General features: G+C 37.2%; 1 protein-coding gene across 1 annotated transcript in view; it reads right to left on the reverse strand.

Annotated features, from left to right (window-relative positions):
- Positions 1 to 20,893, reverse strand: part of TBC1D32 (TBC1 domain family member 32) — a 124,886-nt gene that overhangs the window by 27,099 nt on the left and 76,894 nt on the right. The window contains exons 24-27 of the mRNA XM_080664101.1: positions 18,761 to 18,869; positions 17,609 to 17,702; positions 9,599 to 9,724; positions 8,591 to 8,674 (exon numbers count right to left, since the gene is read on the reverse strand). Coding sequence (XP_080520227.1) covers positions 8,591 to 8,674; positions 9,599 to 9,724; positions 17,609 to 17,702; positions 18,761 to 18,869 — 413 coding nt within the window. The remainder of the gene's footprint in view (positions 1 to 8,590; positions 8,675 to 9,598; positions 9,725 to 17,608; positions 17,703 to 18,760; positions 18,870 to 20,893) is intronic.

The following is a 20,893-nucleotide window of genomic DNA, read 5'->3' on the forward strand; positions in this document are numbered from 1 at the left end:
GTGGAATATAATCAACAAAATAAACTAACAAACAAAATAGAAACAGACTTATACAGAGAATAGACTGTTAGAGGGGAGGGAGGAGAGGAGCTGGGTGAAAAAGGTAAAGGGATTAGGCAAAAAAACAACAACCTCATAGATAACAGTATGGTGATTATCAGAGGAAAAGGGGGGTAGGGGTAGGAGAGGGTAAAATGGGGATAAATGGTGATGAAAGGAGACTTGACTTGGGGTGGTGAACACACAATACAACATACAGATGTTGTATTATGAAACTGTTCCCCTGAAACCTATATAATTTTATTAATGTCACCCCAATAAATTCAATTAAAAAAGAAAAAAAAGCACCTGGAAAGATTTACCTATTAATAAAGTACAAAGACATTTTAAAACGTGAAGGAGGGGTTGTTCAGATGGAGAACCCTAAGAGAGGTTGAAAGTTTAGATTAGTCCTTGAGAACATTGGATGGCCAAGCTGACAATGAACACTAAAAAGCATCACTAGATAGCACTGAAGGTCTAGTTGAAACTTTCAGTTTTGGGCTGAAGAAATGGTAGTGTGCATATACACAAATATACAAGATTAAGGAAATTGTCCAAAATCACATATAATCTAGTGGTAGAGCGGACCAAAGGCTACGTTTTCCGAATCTCATATCACAAATTTTCTTTCCCTCCCATTACATATTGGTGCATCGCACACTACCAATATAATCTGCTTAACTCGTGGACTCATTCATTCCTTGTAATAGACCTTTCTGATAAAGTAGGTGTAGCACACCAGGCTAGAAGCTATGGAGGATAAAAGATAAATAATACATCATGTTCTAAAGGAACTTTCCATGTAGTGTCAGAGATAAAATTTGTATATAAATAGCTCTAATTTTTTAAAGTGCTAAGAGGAGTAAGAGTGGTACAGATAAAATGTTATGTGAATTCAGAAGAGGGAGAGATTAGGAAGGCAAGGCATTTAAATTGAACCTTAAAATATGGGTAGACTTGAGATCTATAGAGATAGGGAAGAACAAATCAAGCATCACTGTTATCAAACATCTACTCTTTGTACCAATAATAATTCATCTGTTAGCACTCTTAGAGTTAAGGTAACCTACTTCCCCTAGTTTACCTAGGACTTCCATGGTTTGACACTGAAAGTCTCATGCCCAGGAATTCCTCACAGGACCAGGCAAACTAAACTAGTTGGCCATCTATCTACCTAAAGTGGTTTTTTCTTATTATTTCTTTTTTTTTTAATTGTTTAAAGTATTACATATGTCTTCTTTTTCCCCTGATTGACACCCCGCCCCCCGCACCACTCCCGCCCCCCAGGACAAGCCCCCACTGCCTCAGTGTCTGTGCCCATTAGTTATGCTAATATGTATGCATCCAAGTCCTTTGGTTGATCTCTTATCCCCCCCACCCTCCCACCCCCGCCTTCTTGCTGAGGTTGGATGGTCTTATCAGTGTTTCTTATTCTCTGGATCTATTTTTGTTCATCAGTTTATGTTGTTCATTATATCCCACATATGAGTGAGAGCATGTGATATTTATCTTTCTCCGACTGACTTATTTCGCTTAGCCTAATGCTCTCCAGGTCCATCCACGCTGTTGCAAATGGTAAAAGTTCCTTCTTTTTTATAGCAGTGTAGTATTCCATTGTACAGATGTACCAGTTTTTTAATCCACTCATCTGCTGATGGGCACTTAGGCTGTTTCCAAATTTTAGCTATTATAAATTGTGCTGCTATGAACATAGGGGTGCATATGTTCTTTCTGACTGGTGTTTCTGGTTTCTTGGGATATATTCCCAGAAGTGGGATTACTGGGTCGAATGGGAGTTCCATTTTTAACTTTTTGCAGAATCTCCATACTGTTTTCCATAGTAGCTGCACTAGTCTGCATTCCCATAGAACAGTGGTAGGCAAACTGCGGCTTGCAAGCCATATGCGGCTCTTTGGCCCCTTGAGTGTTCTAACGCCACTTCCTCAAAATAGACTCGCCCAGGCCGAAAACCAACTTCTGCGCATGAGCCACAAAGTTTCAATCACAGTGTGCATGCGCACCCACATGTGGTATTTTGTGGAAGAGCCACACTCAAGGGGCCAAAGAGCCGCATGTGGCTTGCGAGCTGCGGTTTGCCGACCACTGCCATAGAGTGTTATTTTTTTCTTAAAGAATAGATAGATCGATAGATAGATGGATAGATGATAGTCAATTTCTAGATAAACTACATTTAAATTTTACTTTAGATCTGAACACAATCTTAGCAATATTGATAAACCTTGCCTATAATAACAATAGTTATGCTATATTGCATTTAGCTTAGAATTCCTTGCTATTTATAACTCTTACTGTGCTAACAGATGTACCTTCTATGTCTAGGGAAGAATGAGACCAGTTTTTCACTTCTAGCAACAGGTTAAGCAAGGGAGACTACCCAATATCTTCTCTTCAGATTTTTCAGACTGGATTGAAGTAGGGATTTCTCTCCTTATTAATCACAGGGCTATGAGGTGCCCTGGGTCTCCGGTAAGGGGAAAAATGCAGCATACAAGGAGAGGGAGAGACAGAGGAAGGAGAAAGACTGCTGAGGACACCTTTACCCCATTTATAGGAAACAATAATTCTGCCTCATTTTCTGCTTAGACAAAAAAAAAAGTTTGATTTTATTTTCCATCACTTGGTACCAAAAACATGTATGTCACAAATTATTTTCACTTTCACAAAATAAGGACCAATTTTTAAAACTATTAATCATCATTCATATGTTCACCATAACTTCAAATTCTTAGTCTTAACAACAGCATTTTTAAAATTCAGCATAATTTAAACACAGCTTTTGCCAATGTGCACTACAATCCAATCAGGTGAAATTCATTTGGGTAATGATCAGGAAGTTCTTTTTGTTTCAGTACCTGAATCTGTTCCTGGTGATCCTATATTCTATAATTATATTTTAATTTCCCAAGTTTAAATAAATAAAACTTTAGTGCTATAGTGTTGGTGACATCGACTGATTTTGCAAAATTTAAATAGTTTCAATAAGATAAACAAGCCAACTTTATATATTCCTATAGTCATGGTATATTCCTACCTCCTATCAACTATCATAATGTGATACGGCGATATTCATTTCTATAAACTATTGCCAATACAGTTTTAAGTTAAATTAGATAACAGAATTCTAATACATATAAAATTGTATTAAGCATGAAAAATATTTATCTTGATTAATATGCAGATCTGTGTGCTTGTAATAATACTAAAGCTGAGTAGATGAATGAGTAGATGAATGAATAAATGAATGAACAGACATCCACTGAACAACAAAATAAATGGTGTTTTATATATCAAACTAGAAGCAAGGTGGAGATGGAAATAGATGATTTGGACTTAAAAATATATTCTGGCCCTAACAGGTTTGGCTCAGTGGATAGAGCATCAGCCTGCAGACTGAAAGGTCCCAGGTTCGATTCCGGTCAAGGGCATGTACCTTGGTTGCGGGCACATCCCCAGTAGGAGGTGTGCAGGAGGCAGCTGATCGATGTTTCTCTCTCATCGATGTTTCTAACTCTCTATCCCTCTCCCTTCCTCTCTGTAAAAAATCAATAAAATATATTTAAATATATATATATATATATATATATATACACACACATATATATACATATATGTGTGTATATATATATATTCTGTATATTGAAATCAGTTAACAAGTAGATAATATGACTCCCTAATCCCTGGAATCTATAAAAAGCTTAATGAAGTAAGTTGTTGAAAAAATTCAACCAAACAATGACACCTATAGTGCCCTACTTACCCTAGTTACTTAGCAATGTGTAATTCAATCTCAGCATTAATATTCAAGCAACTATTTGAAATAACCAGTCATTTTAATTATAAATATCATAGTCTCAGAACAAAATGAGTTGAAAAAATTTTACTTAATATTCACTGATATCACTCACTCTGGCCATGCATTCTGTTCTATTTTTTGGTTTGCAGAGCCAGAACAAAGAGTAGTGGTTGAAGAAATCAAATCTATTCTGCCTGGCACTTGGCTAATGGCATGGAAAAAAATAAATTTTCAGAAGAGTAAAGACTTTCTCGAAGATGAATTCATGGTTGAAGAAGCAGTGACTGCTTGACTGTTTACTGACTCTCCTGAAGCCCTGCTGTATCGGTTATAAAGTGAGAGAACTCTCAATCACTCCAAGATATTAACCGGTCAGTATACTTCCTCCTAGATCCTTCCTTCCCCAAAGCAAGTCTGAAGATTCTGTTGCTTCTTTTTCAACATGTGGTTGTATCTATCTATTTTATTCAATTCGTAATGACTTAAAATCTAATTCCCGGTGACAAAGCTACTACTAATATAAGAGTCTGTCTCCTAACTGGCACTTCTCTTTCCACGTCTTTAATTATGCAATTACTCTGGCCCCATAAGTCTTCTCCTCTCCTATCTCTTTCATCTGTAATAGGAGTGCTAGTGCCATCCGTCCTGCTCTATTATCACGTCCTCCTCTTATCTTCCAGTATAGTCAACAGTGATCATCCTTTCTATTAAACACTATGGCACTCACAACAAAACCCTTAATTTGAAACAAAGTAGCCAGCTAAAAATGATCAGTTTTCCCTCATTTCTTCATTTTCTATCTTACCATATGCTGCCATTTACTTAATTCATCATTTTAGATGCATGCTCTATCTTCCTTCCTTGAGGAGAGGGATATTTATATTATACTAGAGGCCTGGTGCACGAAATTCGTGCATGGGTGGAGTCCCTAGGCCTGGTCGGTGATCAGGGCCAATTTTGGCCAGGCCAATCAGGGCTGGGCCGGAGAGGGGGTGACGGTCACCAGGCCGGGTGCAGAAGGAATGGACGCTGGACACCAGTGCTGCCATCGTCGGTGCCCCACCCCCATGTGGTTCCCCACCCTCCCTCCTCCTTCCCTCATTGCTGCGCCACCACCATGGTGAGTGGGTGGTGGGCCAATTGGGGCCTGCCGTCCGGGGGGAGAGACAGGGCATGAGAGGTTGGCCGGCAGCCCCAAGGAGGGAGCTGGCCCTCAGCTCCCCTGGGAGAGGGGCCGCATCCCCTGCCCCCATCCCTGGTTCCCCGTCCCAGCCTGTGGCCCGGCCCTGATCAGGCTATTGGGGCTTGCCAGCCAGGGGAAGGGACCGAGGAAGGTGACCAGCCAGGGGAGGTTGGCTATGAGAGTGCTCTGACCACCAGGGGGCAACTCCAGTGTTGAGTGTCTGCCCCCTGGTGGTCAGTGTGCATCATAGCTACCAGTCATTTGGGTCGCTTAGGCTTTTATATATATAGATACCTACTTGCAATATTAGAAAATACAAACATGCTCCATAAATGTAATAAAAAATAGCATATTTGTTGAATACCCAAAGAAAGTATAAAGGTGTTTAACTGTATATATTAAGTTTAAAAATATTTTAGTAGTCAAAAGACAGAACTGCAACTTTTTCAGTCTTTTGATTAACAACATAAAGAGAAAAGTAGTAACATTAAAATATTTACTACCTTAAAAGGACTACTTAATTTATCATCTCAAAGAAGCAATTATAGTAGAAGAAAATCCCAACTTGTTCCAGGGAATTGAGCCAACAAAACGTTAATGTCTGTTAAGATTTGGAAAGATACCTGTATGGATTTATAACCTGCAAATGTGCAGAACTTTCTCTGTTTGTTCTTTCCTCTTTGTTCAAGGGGATAAACAGCCAAACTAATTTGATTTTTTTCAGATTTTCAAATTTTATAATAGATTGAAATCCCAAGGGAGCTAACAGATGGATGACTGTGTTATTCTAATTTCAGCTACCTTAGGGTTTAGCAAACTGTCATTTTTAAAAAGACAATCAATTTCTCATTTCCAGAAACACGAAAAAGCATTGAATATATCTATTCAGCATTTGCTTTGAAATATCCTTATATCAAAACAGTTTATTTAAAGTAAATAAAGCAAAATTTCATAATAGCAAACCATTGTTCCACCAGCCAAAAAACAAATGATAAAGGATAAGGATAGCTAAGGCCATTGTAAGAAAACAATATTACCATCAAAATTATCATATAATAAATACTCAACAGTTAACCAATAGGAAGCCACTTTCTTTTTGGCTGTACTCTAAAATCCCAGTGATAGTTGTTCAACTGGAGCCTTTAAAGAAATTTAAATTCACAATCAGGGTTTATCTGCCTAGATACTACATTAAAAAAAGACCACACATGAGATCTCCCTGAGCATATTTTAGAAGTACAACAGAGGGTAGTAAATACAAGTGTACTGAGCAATCAGGTTGAATATTTGGATAGCACATATAACATAATGTTAATTTTAGATAATACAGAAAATATAATCCAAGAGAACAATGTGCCAAGGAAAGCTGTAGAAATTGGAGATTATTATGCTGCAGAATGGAGATCCCCACTCTTGACCATGCAAATCTCCATGATTACTACTGCTTACTGATTTCCTCTCTTACTCACAGACTTGAGCATTATTCCCTATATTCTTGCCATGTACGTTATTAGGTTCATTTATAAAGTTATAATTCTTTTCACAAATGCTTTTGTTAAAAATTGTCTTCACAGTTTCTGTATTCTTTCCTATTTACCTCAATTTTCTGATTTTAAATGCAATGATTATACCTACTCCATTCTTTTCTCAATATACCAACCACAGTGATCTTTTAACAATGTAAATCAGAGCATGTCAATCCTATGTTTAAGACCCTGCAATAACCTTCGAAATCTCTCCTCTATGACTTCCACACAAACAATGCTTCCCTCATTTCTTCTTAGCCATACTAGTCCTCTATGGTGTCTCTTGCTGAAATCCTCTTTCCCTGAAAATACCTATATATCTTGCACCCACTTCTGCTGGTCTGAACACTATTTAATATTGTAATCCTCACCCTCAACTGACACGCCCCAGCTCCCTGTCCTGCTGAAAAATTCTCATCTACCACCATACCATCTGACATATTGAATCTTTTACTTATTTATCATCTGTCTTCCTACCAGAAGGTCAATTCTATTAGGGCAAGATTTGTTTCTCTCCTTTGTTCAATGCTGTGTCTGAATGCTTAGAGAAGTTCTATCACATAGCAAAGGACAATATCCATTTGTTGAATACATGAATGTGTATGTGGTGAGGGAGAGAAGAGGAAGTTGGCAGTGCTGCTAACAGTTTAGTGTTCCTGAAAAATAAATGTGAGGCATGGAGAGAAAGAGATGATACTAGAGAGGAACAAAGGGCAAGCCTAATTTGAGGCCTCGGGCATCATGGTAAGAGTCTTATACTTTATGCAGTGGTCAATGGTGAGCTTCTATGGGGGAGAGAATGAGTGGATCAGATCTGAGCTGCAAATACCATTCTGAAAGCAGCATAAAGAATAACTCTGGAAGAAAATCAGACTCCAATTAGAGATCCCAGGTAAAGAGGCTATTGTAATACCCTAAACAGAAGTAATAGTGGCCTAAACTAACATAAAATAAAAGAGTAGAAATCAATATAAGTAGATGGGGTGGTGAGGGCCTGGGAGGGGTTGGGGGAGGATGGGAGCAGGCTGGAAGAGGTTAATGGGGGAAAAAGGAGCACCTATGTAACAATTTCAACAATAACGATTTAAATATATATATGTGTGTGTAGATAAATTTGAGATAGATTAAGAACACAGAATTAAAATGGTTTGGTAATTGGGAGGAAAATATGGGCGTAAGAGAGTTCATCCTTCCTTGGTTTCTGGTTTAGATGGACAGTAGATGACTATAATGCCAACCAAAATGGACAAGATAAGAAGAGGATGTATATCAAAAGGTACGATGAGGCAAAGTCCCTATTAGACATTTAGAATTTGCGGGTCTCTGTAGCACATCCAGGTGATGTTTACCTATTAAGCAGTTGGAAATATGAAAATAAAGCTTACAGTAGGTGTTTGAGTGGAAGATGTACATTTAGAAATCATCAATATGTGAGGTTTGTAAAACAGTACGAGCAGATGAGATCACGGTGGGGGGATGGGGGGTGAGTGGATTAAATGAGAGGAGTGGAAGACATCATCTTAAGGAAAAACAATTTTTAAGGGGTAGACAGATTAAAAGGGCCCAGAAAGGAGTTAAGAGCCCAGCCGGTGTGGCTCAGAGGTTGAGTGTCTACCTATGAATGAGGAGGTCACAGTTCAATTCCTGGACAGGGCACACGCCTGGGTTTTGGATTTGATCCCCATGGGAGGCATGCAGGAGGCAGCCAATCAGTGATTCTCTCTCATCATTGATGTTTCTATCTCTCTCTCCATCTCCCTTCCTCGCTGAAATCAACATATGTGTGTGTGTGTGTGTGTGTGTGTGTGTGTGTGTGTGTATATATATATATATATATATATATTATATATATATTAGAAAGTTATAAGGAAACTCAGACATTTACACCGAAGAGACTAAAAGATATATGGAATGTATATGAGAGATTTTTAGGAAGAGAAACCTTGTGCATATCTGTAATCTAATTACACATCTCTATGAAAAATATATTTGCACACTAAATACTTCTCAAAATTCAAAATGTACCTGTATATACTACGGAGGGAAAATAGCATTCCGATGGGCTTTCAGAGAGATGAAGCACAAATTTTTCAAGTAATTCTACTAAAGCTGTAATAAACAAGAGAATGATTAGAATATTAAAGGACACGAATAATACATGATAATGCATCTTTAAATAACAGACTGGTACATAAAAGTCATCTGAACATCTTTAGTTACGCCCTTAAGGGGGTCCAATTCAAAACACACAGCATTTTAATATTCTTAACAATGCTTCTGATATAAATTAAATTTTAATAGCTTCACTGAGAACCTATGAATGTAAAACTGGAAAAGAATCATCTGTTATCTTTAGATCCTCTAAGGATTACTTCAGAATGCTAAATGATTTCAATACAGAAAGAAAATTATCACTAATTAGACTACAATGTCTTATCGTAACTATTCACACATACAGAAAAAAAATTATGTGAAAAAAAATCAAGTCCAAGATCAATGAATAGTTCTCGTCCCTTTCAAAACCAGTGCATATTATTTGTTTTATATACTTTGCAACGGATGGTATATGTTCAAGGCAACTGAACCAAAAATAAGCTTGCCAGGGTAGGCAACGCACAGGATTTGTAGGGCAGTGAAGCTCTTTATTCCCTGAGATTCTATTATCCATAACTCAAGAAAATTAACTTAAGTCACGAAACCCTTCTTAACTTTAAACACAAACTAACTCTAGGATATTACTATCCAAAGCAGTATGCTATGTGCTGGTGAAAGTGAGTAAAACCAAGCAAAACCTGGGCAAAGGTAAAACAGTATAAGTTTTGCTTACCAAGACCTCTTAGACAGTTTTCTAAAAGAGCTTAGTAATCTCAGACTTTCATTTTAGTTCTCCAGGGTCACAAGTTTTCAGAAATCAATGGACTTCTGGAATTAGTATTATGAATTCTAGACAAGCTGGCACTAATCTTCAGGAAACACAGCGTCTGTTAATATGATTTTCATACCAAAAAAAAAAAAATTAGACAGTGCACTTACCACCTCCACTGATTTTATCAGGTTTGGCCTTCATCATTTTGCAAAATTGTCTTCGGCAGTTTTCTATCCACTCAGTTTGTTTATCAGACATCTTAAAGTGTAATAAAATTTTGCCAAGATCATTGTCTAATAAGAAAGAGAGCATGTACTGGTATTATTATAAGACACGCTAGATACATTGAAAAATAAGTATCAACATTAAGCATATAAAGATACAAATTCTATTTTTAAAAACACAGTATATGGCTTTCAAAGGAAAACATTTTTCTGTAATTACATCTTATACTATCAATTACTATTTACATTTATTAAAAACTCATAAAAAAGGATTCTTGATATACTCAAAGCTCATAAAATTGACTTATAACCATAATTCCTGAGTATTCTTGTTTTTATACAACATGACACATTACTGAGTATTTGATTTAGTAAACAGTGTGGACCTTAAGATTTCACTAAACTGACATGAACGTTATACTCAAACTATTAAATATAGAATTACAATATAATTCATTTATTCCACTTCTAGGCATATACCATACTCTAGATCCGTGGTCGGCAAACTGCGGCTCGCGAGCCACATGCAGCTCTTTGGCCCCTTGAGTGTGGCTCTTCCACAAAATACCACAGCCTGGGCATGTCTATTTTGAAGAAGTGGCTTTAGAAGAAGTTTAAGTTTCAAAAATTTGGCTCTCAAAAGAAATTTCAATCGTTGTACTGTTGATATTTGGCTCTGTTGACTAATGAGTTTGCCGACCACTGCTCTAGATCAATGAAAACATGCAGAAACTTGTACAGGACTGTTTATAGCAGCACTATTTATAGTGCCAAAAGGTGGAAACCACCCAAGTGTCCATCAGCAGACCAATGTGTAAACAAATTATATGACAGCTATACAACAGAATACTATTTGACCAAAAAAGGCAAGTACTTATGCATGCTACAACATGGATGAACCCTGAAAACATTATGCCAAGGCAAATAATCCAGTCACAAAGTATCACATACTCTATCATTCCATTCCTACAAAAGTCCAGACTAGAAAAATCTCTCGAGACAGAACGTAGATTAGTGATTGCTCCGGGCTGGGTGAGGAAAGGAGGGAAAGAGGGTACTGGAATTCTTTTTGAGGTGATAAAATGTTTTAACATTGTCTGTGGTGATGGCTGCACATATCTGTGGATATACTAAAAACCATAAAACTACACACTTTAAATTGGTGATGTGTATGGTATGTTAACTGCGTGTCAATAAAGCTGTTTTTAAAAAGTACAAAGACCCACATGTTGATACAGACTATGTAGGATAATTACTACAGAAACAGAAAAAACACGAGATGAAGTAAATGGCAAGGGAAATGAAATAATGGGGAAGGAATACGTTTGTTTATATACATGGCTCGCATCAGCTGTCACTCTGTTTACTTCTTAGAAATCCCTAAGGAGGTAAACTTTCAAGGAGGGCCCCTGGAGGGATGTACGGGTGAAGAGTGACTCCTAAGGGGTTCTTAGCAACATCCAGGAGTTCACTTGCATTAGGAGTCACTAATAGGGTTGAGGCTTTCGATGAGCAGCCATTTGAATTTCTAAGATCAAAGAAAGGCAATCAACACCAAGTAGCCTGACCTCCAGTGACTGTGAGCCAGTGCTGTGCTTCTGCTATTCTGTTGGGCCTGTTAAGAGGAAGAGAAACATACAGGCAATGACACACACAACATAAATTACTCTCCACTTAGAAGGTCAAGCCCCAGCTGAGTAAATATAAATCCAAATGGTTTCTAGATAAAGACAGTACAGTTGGCCCTCTACCTCCACATATGTGGAACTCACAGATATGAGGGCAGACTTGAGCCTCTGCACATTTTGGTATCCCTGGGGGTCACGGAACCACTTTCCCGCAGATATCCAAAAACATCTGCAGTGAATTATATAGGATACAGGGGTAACCTAAATTACAGATTATTTTATAATTCAGCCTGCATACACATTATAAAGGTAATAAATGAAGTGAATATAGGATGGCAGAAAGGGAAGTAAAAGGGGCAAATGTCTCCTATTATTGAGATAAGTCACCAATAACCAGAGCATGCTATCCAACCCCTCGAGCCATTTTTATTTCTCAGGATGGAAGCCCGGGATTCCCCTTCCTCCTGAGAGTAAGAAATCCCCACCTGAACACACCCAAGTGGAATGCAGTGGAGCAGACTGGCCGATTAGGGTAGGGGTGTAACAATTCCTAGGAGAGCTAAGTTTAGCTTAGGAACACAAAAACGAAACAAAAAAGATGGCTAACCATCTCACACTCTTCCTGTTTCAAAGAGGAAAGGCGTTATGAGCCAATCTTCAGTAGCTCACTTTAACACATGCTGACATGCCACCAATACTGCTTAAACCATTGTACAACACTCCTTTCTCCATTCACCTTGCCTTTCTTCTGCACAGGTAACAATGTTACTGCACTAACACATTTCCTCTTATCTATCTAAACGCTCACTTAACAGAGAGATGGTACTCTGACAAGTTATTTCCACCATATGAAAAAAGAAATGTTTCATAGGTATAGGATGATTTTCATATGTTCACATGTTACATTATAGGCATATACATGTACATATGTGTAGTTATACATGCATACACATATATGTACAAGTGTACATACAAAATATTAATCAGTAGCTTTCAAAGGGATTTTATATTTTAATGTGGTGACACTAAAATGTACACAAAGAAAAATAACTGAACCAGATGATACCTCAAGATTCTTATTTACAGATGAAGATAAATCATCTAATAGTTAACACTGATGCCGATGAACAAACAAGAAGCAATTTAATAGACGAGGAGATGCTAACTGTAGAAGGAGGGAAAACCTAGGAGCAGGGAGACAAATGAGAAAGATGTCACCCTATGCATACAACTGGAGTGATTTTTTCCCACAACAATGAAATGATATCGCAAATGACAACAAAAATAACACCTAACAGAATCAGTGAGTCATTAACTTCCAAATAAAAAAGGAAAATGAAATGTATATGAATACATGCCTTTAAAAAAGCAATTTGTGTCTTAAAATACTACTAGCCTAACCATAATTTTTTAAAGTACACAATGTTTAATTTACTGCACACTATTTAACCAGAGACATTACTTTCAAATTAGTTTTATACTGTTATAAATGCATTTGGCCCCACTTTTCTCATTTAGTTCATACAGACATCATCACTGTATTCTCTTAGGTACAATGAAAAGCCAGACATGATTCTGATTTCCTCTCATTTTCTGCCATCCTACTATGAGTACAGGATCAGTGACACATCAGCAACATCAGAGTGACATATATTTTATTAATATTTAATTCAAAATGTTATATCTCTTCCTGAGGTGCCTCCTGGGTGGTCGACTGGGGCCTAGATCATTCTATCCTGCTTAACAATAATCACAGTAGACACAGGACCACTATTATTATGAGGAATTATTAGGTACAGCTGTTAAATTGAGAAAAAAAAAGTCCCATGCAAACGTGTTTTAAGGACAAACAGAAAGACAATGGAAGTTACTGTCCAATACACTGGGGAAACATGGAATTAAAGAGGCTTCTAATTAACATGAAACAGAGCATATGACAGAAGAAAGTCAGTCACAAATACGTTGACCATTATAGGCTACAGAGAAGCCATTGGAGGGTTTCAATTTGAGGAGCAATATGATCCAAACCACATTTCAACAGCATTACACTGGCTGCTGTGTTGAGAACACACTGAACACTTAGCAGGTTACTACAAGGGAGAGATGACTGGCAGAGGATGGGTGAAAGTGGTTTATTTCAGATGAGTAGAGTCAAGAGCAAATGCTGACAGATTAGACGTAAGGTCTGAAGACAGAGAATTTAAGAATGCCTTCAGGTTTCTTGCCTAAAGAACCTGGAACACAAAGGTGCCATTCTGAAATGAGCAAGCACACCAAAGGAATATATCTGGAGGGAGTATCAGTTTATCCCAGACTTAAGTTTGATATGCTTATTGATACCTAGCGGAGATATCAAGTAGACAGTTAGATATGAGTACAAGGCTCAGGGTAGAGATAGGGGTTAGAAATACAAATCTGAGAGCAATCAGCATGGTCGACAGTATTTTAGTCATATGACTAGATGCGATCCTCCCAAGAGTGAAGTACAAAGACAAGTGAGGCCTGGAATACTCCAAAGTTTAGAGGTTGGAGAGAGGTGAGAGATTCAACAAAGTCCGAGGAAACAGAATTTGCAAAAAATGCAGGAGGAAAATTATGTAATGGATGTTCCTGAAAGCCACGGGAAGAAAAGTGTTTCAAAAAAGAGGGAGGCCCAGAAAGGTTCAGTGACAATGCTGGGTCTAGTAGGATAAGGACTGAGGTCTGACCAGGAGATTTTATCGTGATGGAGTGATGGGGTGAGAGCCTGATTAGCTTTCAAGTGGCTTCAAGACAGAATGGGAAGAGTAGCTGGAATACCAAGATTAGACAATTTCTGCAAGGAATTTTGCAGTAAAGGGACAGAAATGGGACTGTAGTGTGGGGGGAAATAGGTTCAAATTAAGATATTTGAAATATGGAAGAATTAACCCCATACTTATTGGCTTATGAAGAAGCCCAAACTCTCTAAAAAATAATAATAATAAAAAGAGAGAACTGATAGGTGCAGTATTTTCGAGAAGAAAGAAAGGGACACAGTGCACAAAGGGAGAAGCCAACTTCTGTAAATAACATAAGGAGTACATGAATAGTAATAAAACCCAAAATGGGCACAGATGCCACCGAGTTCATATGCATCAGGAGCACGTGGAAACTTTTTTTGACTGTTTCTTTTTCATCAGTAAAATAGGAACAAAGTTATCATCCGACAGCACAGATGGGGGGTTGAAGAAGGTCTGATGACAGATGTGAAATAGTCCTCCAGGAGACGAGGTGAGAAAACGGACCTGGGCACACGGCATCACTGCCTGGCGGCATCCTGGGCCCCAGGCGAACCACCGTCCGCAGCTCTATTCTGCCCCCGCCAGAGAGGTGGTTCTTACTCCCTTTTCTAAACCACGTGCACGAGTCAAGCAGGGAGTAAAATTATACTCTTCTGAGCACTGATTTCCGGGAATTGATGACATATGTTTTCCTATTCTAGATAAGTGTCCATTTACTCTTGCTTTTTTATTTCTGTCTGGCTTGTTCAATTTAAAATAAGTCAATTATTGAAGCAGCAGCCCTGTAGGTAGCTTGTTGTAAAAAAGAAAGACGAAGATATTTAAATGAAACTCTCTGCAACCTGAAAATTATTTTGGAAGGAAATATAGAGAGGTTTCCTTCAAACATCTGAAAAACTGTAATTAAAAGTCAATAGGACTTACATGCATGCATGTAAGCCTAATCAATGAACACAGAGTAGTGGAGGCATGATGGGAGGTGGGGGGTAATGGGGGAATAAGGACACAAATGTAATACCTTAATCAATAAAGAAATTTTTAAAAAAATAAAATTGATAATGTGAAAAAAAGGTCAATATATTTGGCCTCAAAAAGAAAAGTATATAAAAAAATAAAAATTAAAAAATAAATAAATAAAAAAAATAAAATAAAATAAGTCAATTATTTTTTTACCAAACTGTTTTGGAAAAAAATTATCAAATGTGGTAGTCACTCAATAAAACTAATCATGAATTTATTGTTAAAACAAAACTGATAAGTAACTATTTATTCCCAAGAGAAACTTAGCAGAGATCACCATATTATATCATAACTAGAGGCCCAGTGCACAAAATTCGTGCATGCGGGGGGCGGTATGTCCCTCAGCCCAGCCTGCACCCTCTCCAATCTGAGACCCCAGTAGGATCAGGCCTAAACGGGCAGTCTGACATCCCTCTCACAATCCAGGACTGCTGGCTCCCAACTGCTCGCCTGCCTGCCTTCCTGATTGCCCTTAACTGCTTCTGCCTGCCAGCCTAATCACCCCCTAACTACTCCCTGCCAGCCTGATTTATGCCTAACTGCTCCCCTGCCAGCCTGTTTGCCCCTAACTTCCCTCCCCTGCAGGCCTGGTAAACACTAACTGCCCTCCCCTGCAGGCCTGGTCACCCCTAACTGTCCTCCCCTGCAGGCCTGGTCACCCCCAACTGCCCTCCCCTGCAGGCCTGGTCCCCCCCAACTGCTCTCCCCTGCAGGCCTGGGTCCCCCCCAACTGCCCTTCCCTGCAGGCCTGGTCACCCCCAACTTCCCTCCTCTGCTGGCCTGGTCACCCCTAACTGCCCTCCCCTGCAGGCTTGATCGCCCCCAACTGCCCTTCCTTGCAGGCCTGGTTCCTCCCAACTGCCCTCCCGTGCTGGCCATCTTGTGGTGGCCATCCTGTGTCCACCGGGGGGCAGCCATCTTTGACCACATGGGGGCAGCCATCTTGTGTGTTGGAGTGACGATCAATTTGCATATTACTCTTTTATTAGATAGGATAAGGAAAAGAGATCAGGAGAGGAGTTGAGGCATCAAGAATGGACCAAGTCCCACACATCATCTTATCTTCAATGTCTAGGGAAGCACCTGATAATCAATGCTCCTAAAACATGTCAAATAAAAGGAGTGAGTGGAAGAATGATTGATGAAACCTAAAACAAGATGACAAAATATAAGGACTTATTAAAAAGACTAAAAGCAAGATTGAAAAACGAGAGTAACTTGAGAACAGTTTGGGTTCAGGAAAGATATGAGCCAAGTAGGAAAAGAGTCCAAATGATACTCTCTCAAGAGTCTCTTCTTGAAAAATACTTAATATCACTCCCATACCTCTGAAAGTAACAGATTAGGTCACACAAGAGGAAAACACAAAGACAAAATTTGTAAAGTGAGCTATAAAGACAAATACTAAAAAGTTTAAAAGCTCCCTCATCTTCTTTCCCTAACCTCTAAGTAAATAGAAAAAATAGAATTTTTGTTTCTATGCAATTGTGAAATATATAATGCATATCTCAAACACTGGATAGAAATAAAAATAATGTATCTTGATTTATGGTTTCTATTAATTCTTTTAAAGCAAATAAATGTAGGGAAAGGTAAATGGCATATAAAGTCGCACAAAGAAGAAAAAAATCCTTATTTTTCAACAATCATTCCATAGAATCTAACCTATGTGAAATCAATCTTATATTATTTCTTTCCAATGTACGTTTGATGGCATTATAAAGGAATTCATGTTGATTTAAGATTAAACTTCTCAAATTAATGAACAGTTTGTTTGTATATGTTTATATTTTATCTTATAATTCTCTAGTCTAAAAACTGGCTGAATTTTCATTGCTCTTATGAAAAAGTCTAAGCACCTGAACTTGAGCTACACTGGCCTTATGCCTGAGCTTAGCTTACCTGTCTCGTCTTATCTCTGGTGACTCTTACCCTCACATTACAAATCTCAGTCATCCTTGACCGACTCCTAGTTCTTTGAATTTGCTCCTTCTAACCTCCCTGTCATTTTTTCTGTCAAAAATTATCTTCTATAAACCAGAAAACACATATTTATACTTTATTCCTTGCTTTAAACATAATTTTCTTATTGTCTATTTAACTCCCATCACACTATATTACCATCCAATTACCTCATTACTTGAATATAATCTCTAAAAATTCATGAACTACTCTAAAGTGGTTATCTGAGTTTTTATTTTATTACATTTATACAATTTATATACTTTCAAGTCTTGATCACACAGATACTAAAAAATATTACTCTGTTGAATAAAGTTTTATATAAATAGAATGAATTAATAAAAAATCATTAGTTACTTTTTTAAACCAAAAAAATGTTCTGATAAAAATTATCTGGCATCATACAAATGTTAATTTCATAAGAAACTTGAAAAAATGAAAATGTACAAAGAAATAGGTATCTATATCCACATTCACAAACAGAAGGAAAATAGTTTTAATCTCCCTTCTCAATATTTTTCTTTTTTGAAATTATAACAAAAGCACTAAAATAACATGGCATTTGATAGCAAATATTTTACCTTGTTTTTGATCAGTATTTCTTGTACCTTCTGACAGATAGCAGTTTGGTAAAGGATATGATGAAAACATTGGCCAAGGATATGGATCATCACCCTAAAAATGAAGCAAGACAGATCACTTTCGAAAACAGTTTAAGATAGCATTGAATTTTAAGGTTTTCTGAAATATCATTCATAGAAATTGGCTTTGTTTTATAAAAATTTTAGAGTTGTGGTCCAACTAATCAAAAGCTATTTGACATTACAATTCAATGATCTAATGAATAATTACTAAAATGAAATATCGTAGAAACAACATTAAATAAGCAATAAAGACAAATATCTGGTAACTTGTTCTAGCAAGCAGGACTGAGAATGATGGCTTTAGTATTTCCGTCATGAAAGGAAAATTATGGTCTTCAAAAGAAACCTGCATTTCCTGTGTTGCTCACAAAACTGTTTCTTTTGTACTGTCAATCATTTCTACCTCATGTGCCCCAGAGTGACAGCCAAAGTAAAATGTACTTAATTAACAATAACAATAAAAATTCCAGCCCTTGCCCTAGCCAGGTAGCTCAGATAGTTAGAGTACCATCCCAATATGCCAAGGTTGTAAATTTAATTTCTGTTCAGGGCACATATAATAATCAACCAATGATTACATAAATAAGTGGAACAACAAAAATTGATCCCTCCCTCCCTCCCTTCTTCCCTCCCTCCTGCTCTCCTTCCCTCTCTTCCCCTCCCGCTCTCAAATAAATAAATAAAAATTTTAAAAAAACTTCCAGAGAAAACCAAACTATTAATATTGATAGAAAGAGAGGTACACAATAATGCCAATTAAATACAAAAGAATATAGACATCTAACAAAAATTAAGTGTCATGAAAGGGAAAGAAATCAAAACTAAAAAATTCAGACACAAAAGGAAGATGACAACTTTTTAATAACATAATACCCTACTCTGCAACACAAACTAGTACTCTTGACTCTTTGCCATGAAAAATAGTACTTTTGTTTTAAAGTATTTGCTTTCATCCTAAAGTTTTTCTAGTAATAAAAGTTCACCTCTGTGATATAGACATTTGATAGGTGCTGTTTAGTGTCATCTTACTTGTCCATGTTGCTTCAAAATATGTCAGGAAAACATTTCCCCTTCCTCTTACCCACTCACCTTCTGTAGCATCCTCGGAGGCAAAATTCGTTCCATTGGCCCACCAATAAGGTTTATTCTAACAAGAACGTGATTTCTCTCTATTGATAAGCCATCAATTATAAAATCTCTGAAAAATAAACATAGCAATTTTGTTATCTAATGGAATATAATTTAGTTTTAAAATCAAGTCACTAGAATGTAAAGAAAAAAGGCAGATAAAATTCTATAGAAAAGTCTGGAAAATAGATTATTTTTACTTAGAAATACAGATGGGCAAAAGTGGGTTTACACTTGTGAGTACACAAAACACAGCTTATATTTGTATTATTATTTATTAATTACTATATTTTTTCCATATGAACTGAAAAACTACTTTTGACCCACCCTATATATTCACTTTCTTTTTTCTTTTTCCTTTTTTTTCTGAGAATCGTAGTTTGCTCTTTTTCACATTGATGGCAGCCATGCTATCCTTTCTCAAGTTCTTCAGCTGCCTTAGTAGTATTTGCCCTATTTTGACTGCCCTTTGCTGACTTTTAAAACTCATTTGTGGCTACAAATTTTGATGATATGCTACCCCTCCACTCCCACTCAATCCTTGAGGTTACTTCTAGGATGAGAAAGGGGAAATATTAACTTACACGACCATATTTAAACCAGAAGTCTAAGTATTGCTTTGTTTTGGTTCCATTTCACTGTATCTAGCAAAGTAAACTAAGTCTGGAACATTTCTCCAAATTGATGACAGATTTTCTTTTAATTTTAAATGCATTTGGCTATTTTTGTCAGGTTCTGGGGAATGATATTGAGTTGGTATTTTTGACTCTTAAAAGCATCCACCAAAATTTTTCTCTCTATTTATGAAAGCTATTAAGTAGCTAAAACATGCAACTGCACAAAAATTCAAAAACCATAAAAGATATACAGTGAGAAGTATGCTTTCTTCCAGTCTCTCAGATTCTCCTCCAACCCCTACAGAGCTAACAATTCTTACAGTTTCTTTTTTGTCCTTGGAGGGTCTGTATAAAAACAAATGTGTTTATGTATGTATCCAAACGTTTCTTTATATTTATTCAAATGATACCACTGTATGCAATGTTGGTGCCTCTCCTTTTTCACTTAACTTTATCTTGGAGATAATTCTTTATCAAAACATATATAGCTGCTCTGTTCTAGAATCTGCATAGTATACAACTGTCCAAATGTGCCCTAAACGTTTAAACTCCCTGCTATGGATGGACATTAAAAAAATTTTTGTACGCTTTTATGACTATTCCAGAGTAAGTATCTTTGTATGTAGGCCATTGTGCTTGTTTGAATATATCTCTAAGATTATCGATGTATCCCTTAAAAAAAGCTAAACTCACTCTTTATCTTCTAGCTTTCTCTGCTAGAAAGCAAAGAATTGAGGGAGATATAATTGATATCAGGAAAGAAATGAGATTAATAAAAGAATATTTCCTTGACAAATATTACTGCATTTAAAGAAATGGGATTAAAATATGTTATTTTCATAATGATTTTATTACATTTTTAGTCAAGGTTTCCTTAAGTTCTGGACCCAGGGCCTTAAATTTAAAATCTGAATGTTGCTTTTAAGCAGCCTCCACACTTCTGCAGCTGTCAATACTATCCTTCTGTGTCAAACCTAGAGTACCCAGGAATGTGCCTGGTCTTCTATAATTTTCTAAGACCTAGCTAGGATAGAGGCACACTCTTTTTGAAAATTTCAGACCCAAAAATAATGCCAACTATTGAATGTGCATTCAATAAATGTCAGCAAATTGAGGTAATGGCATGTGTGATATATTAATAGAAAAATATACCAAGGCTCTAGCTGGTTTGGCTCAGTGGATAGAGCATCAGCCCTCAGACTGAGGGGTCCAAGGTTCACTTCCAGTCAAGGGCACGTACCTTGGTTACAGGCTCAATCCCTGGCTCTGGTCAGGGTGTGTGCAGGAGGCAACCAATAAATGTGCCTCTCTCACATCAATGTGTCTCTCCCCCTCCCTTCCACTCTCTCTAAAATTCAATGGAAAAATATCCTCGGGTGAGGATTAACAACAACAACAAAAATCAAGATATGATCATAACCTCATTTTTGTAATAATCAGTATTTATTGACTATGAACTAACATAACTAAGAGAATG

Source organism: Plecotus auritus (assembly GCF_963455305.1).
Source record: "Plecotus auritus genome assembly, chromosome: 4".
NCBI classification, from domain to species: domain Eukaryota; kingdom Metazoa; phylum Chordata; class Mammalia; order Chiroptera; family Vespertilionidae; genus Plecotus; species Plecotus auritus.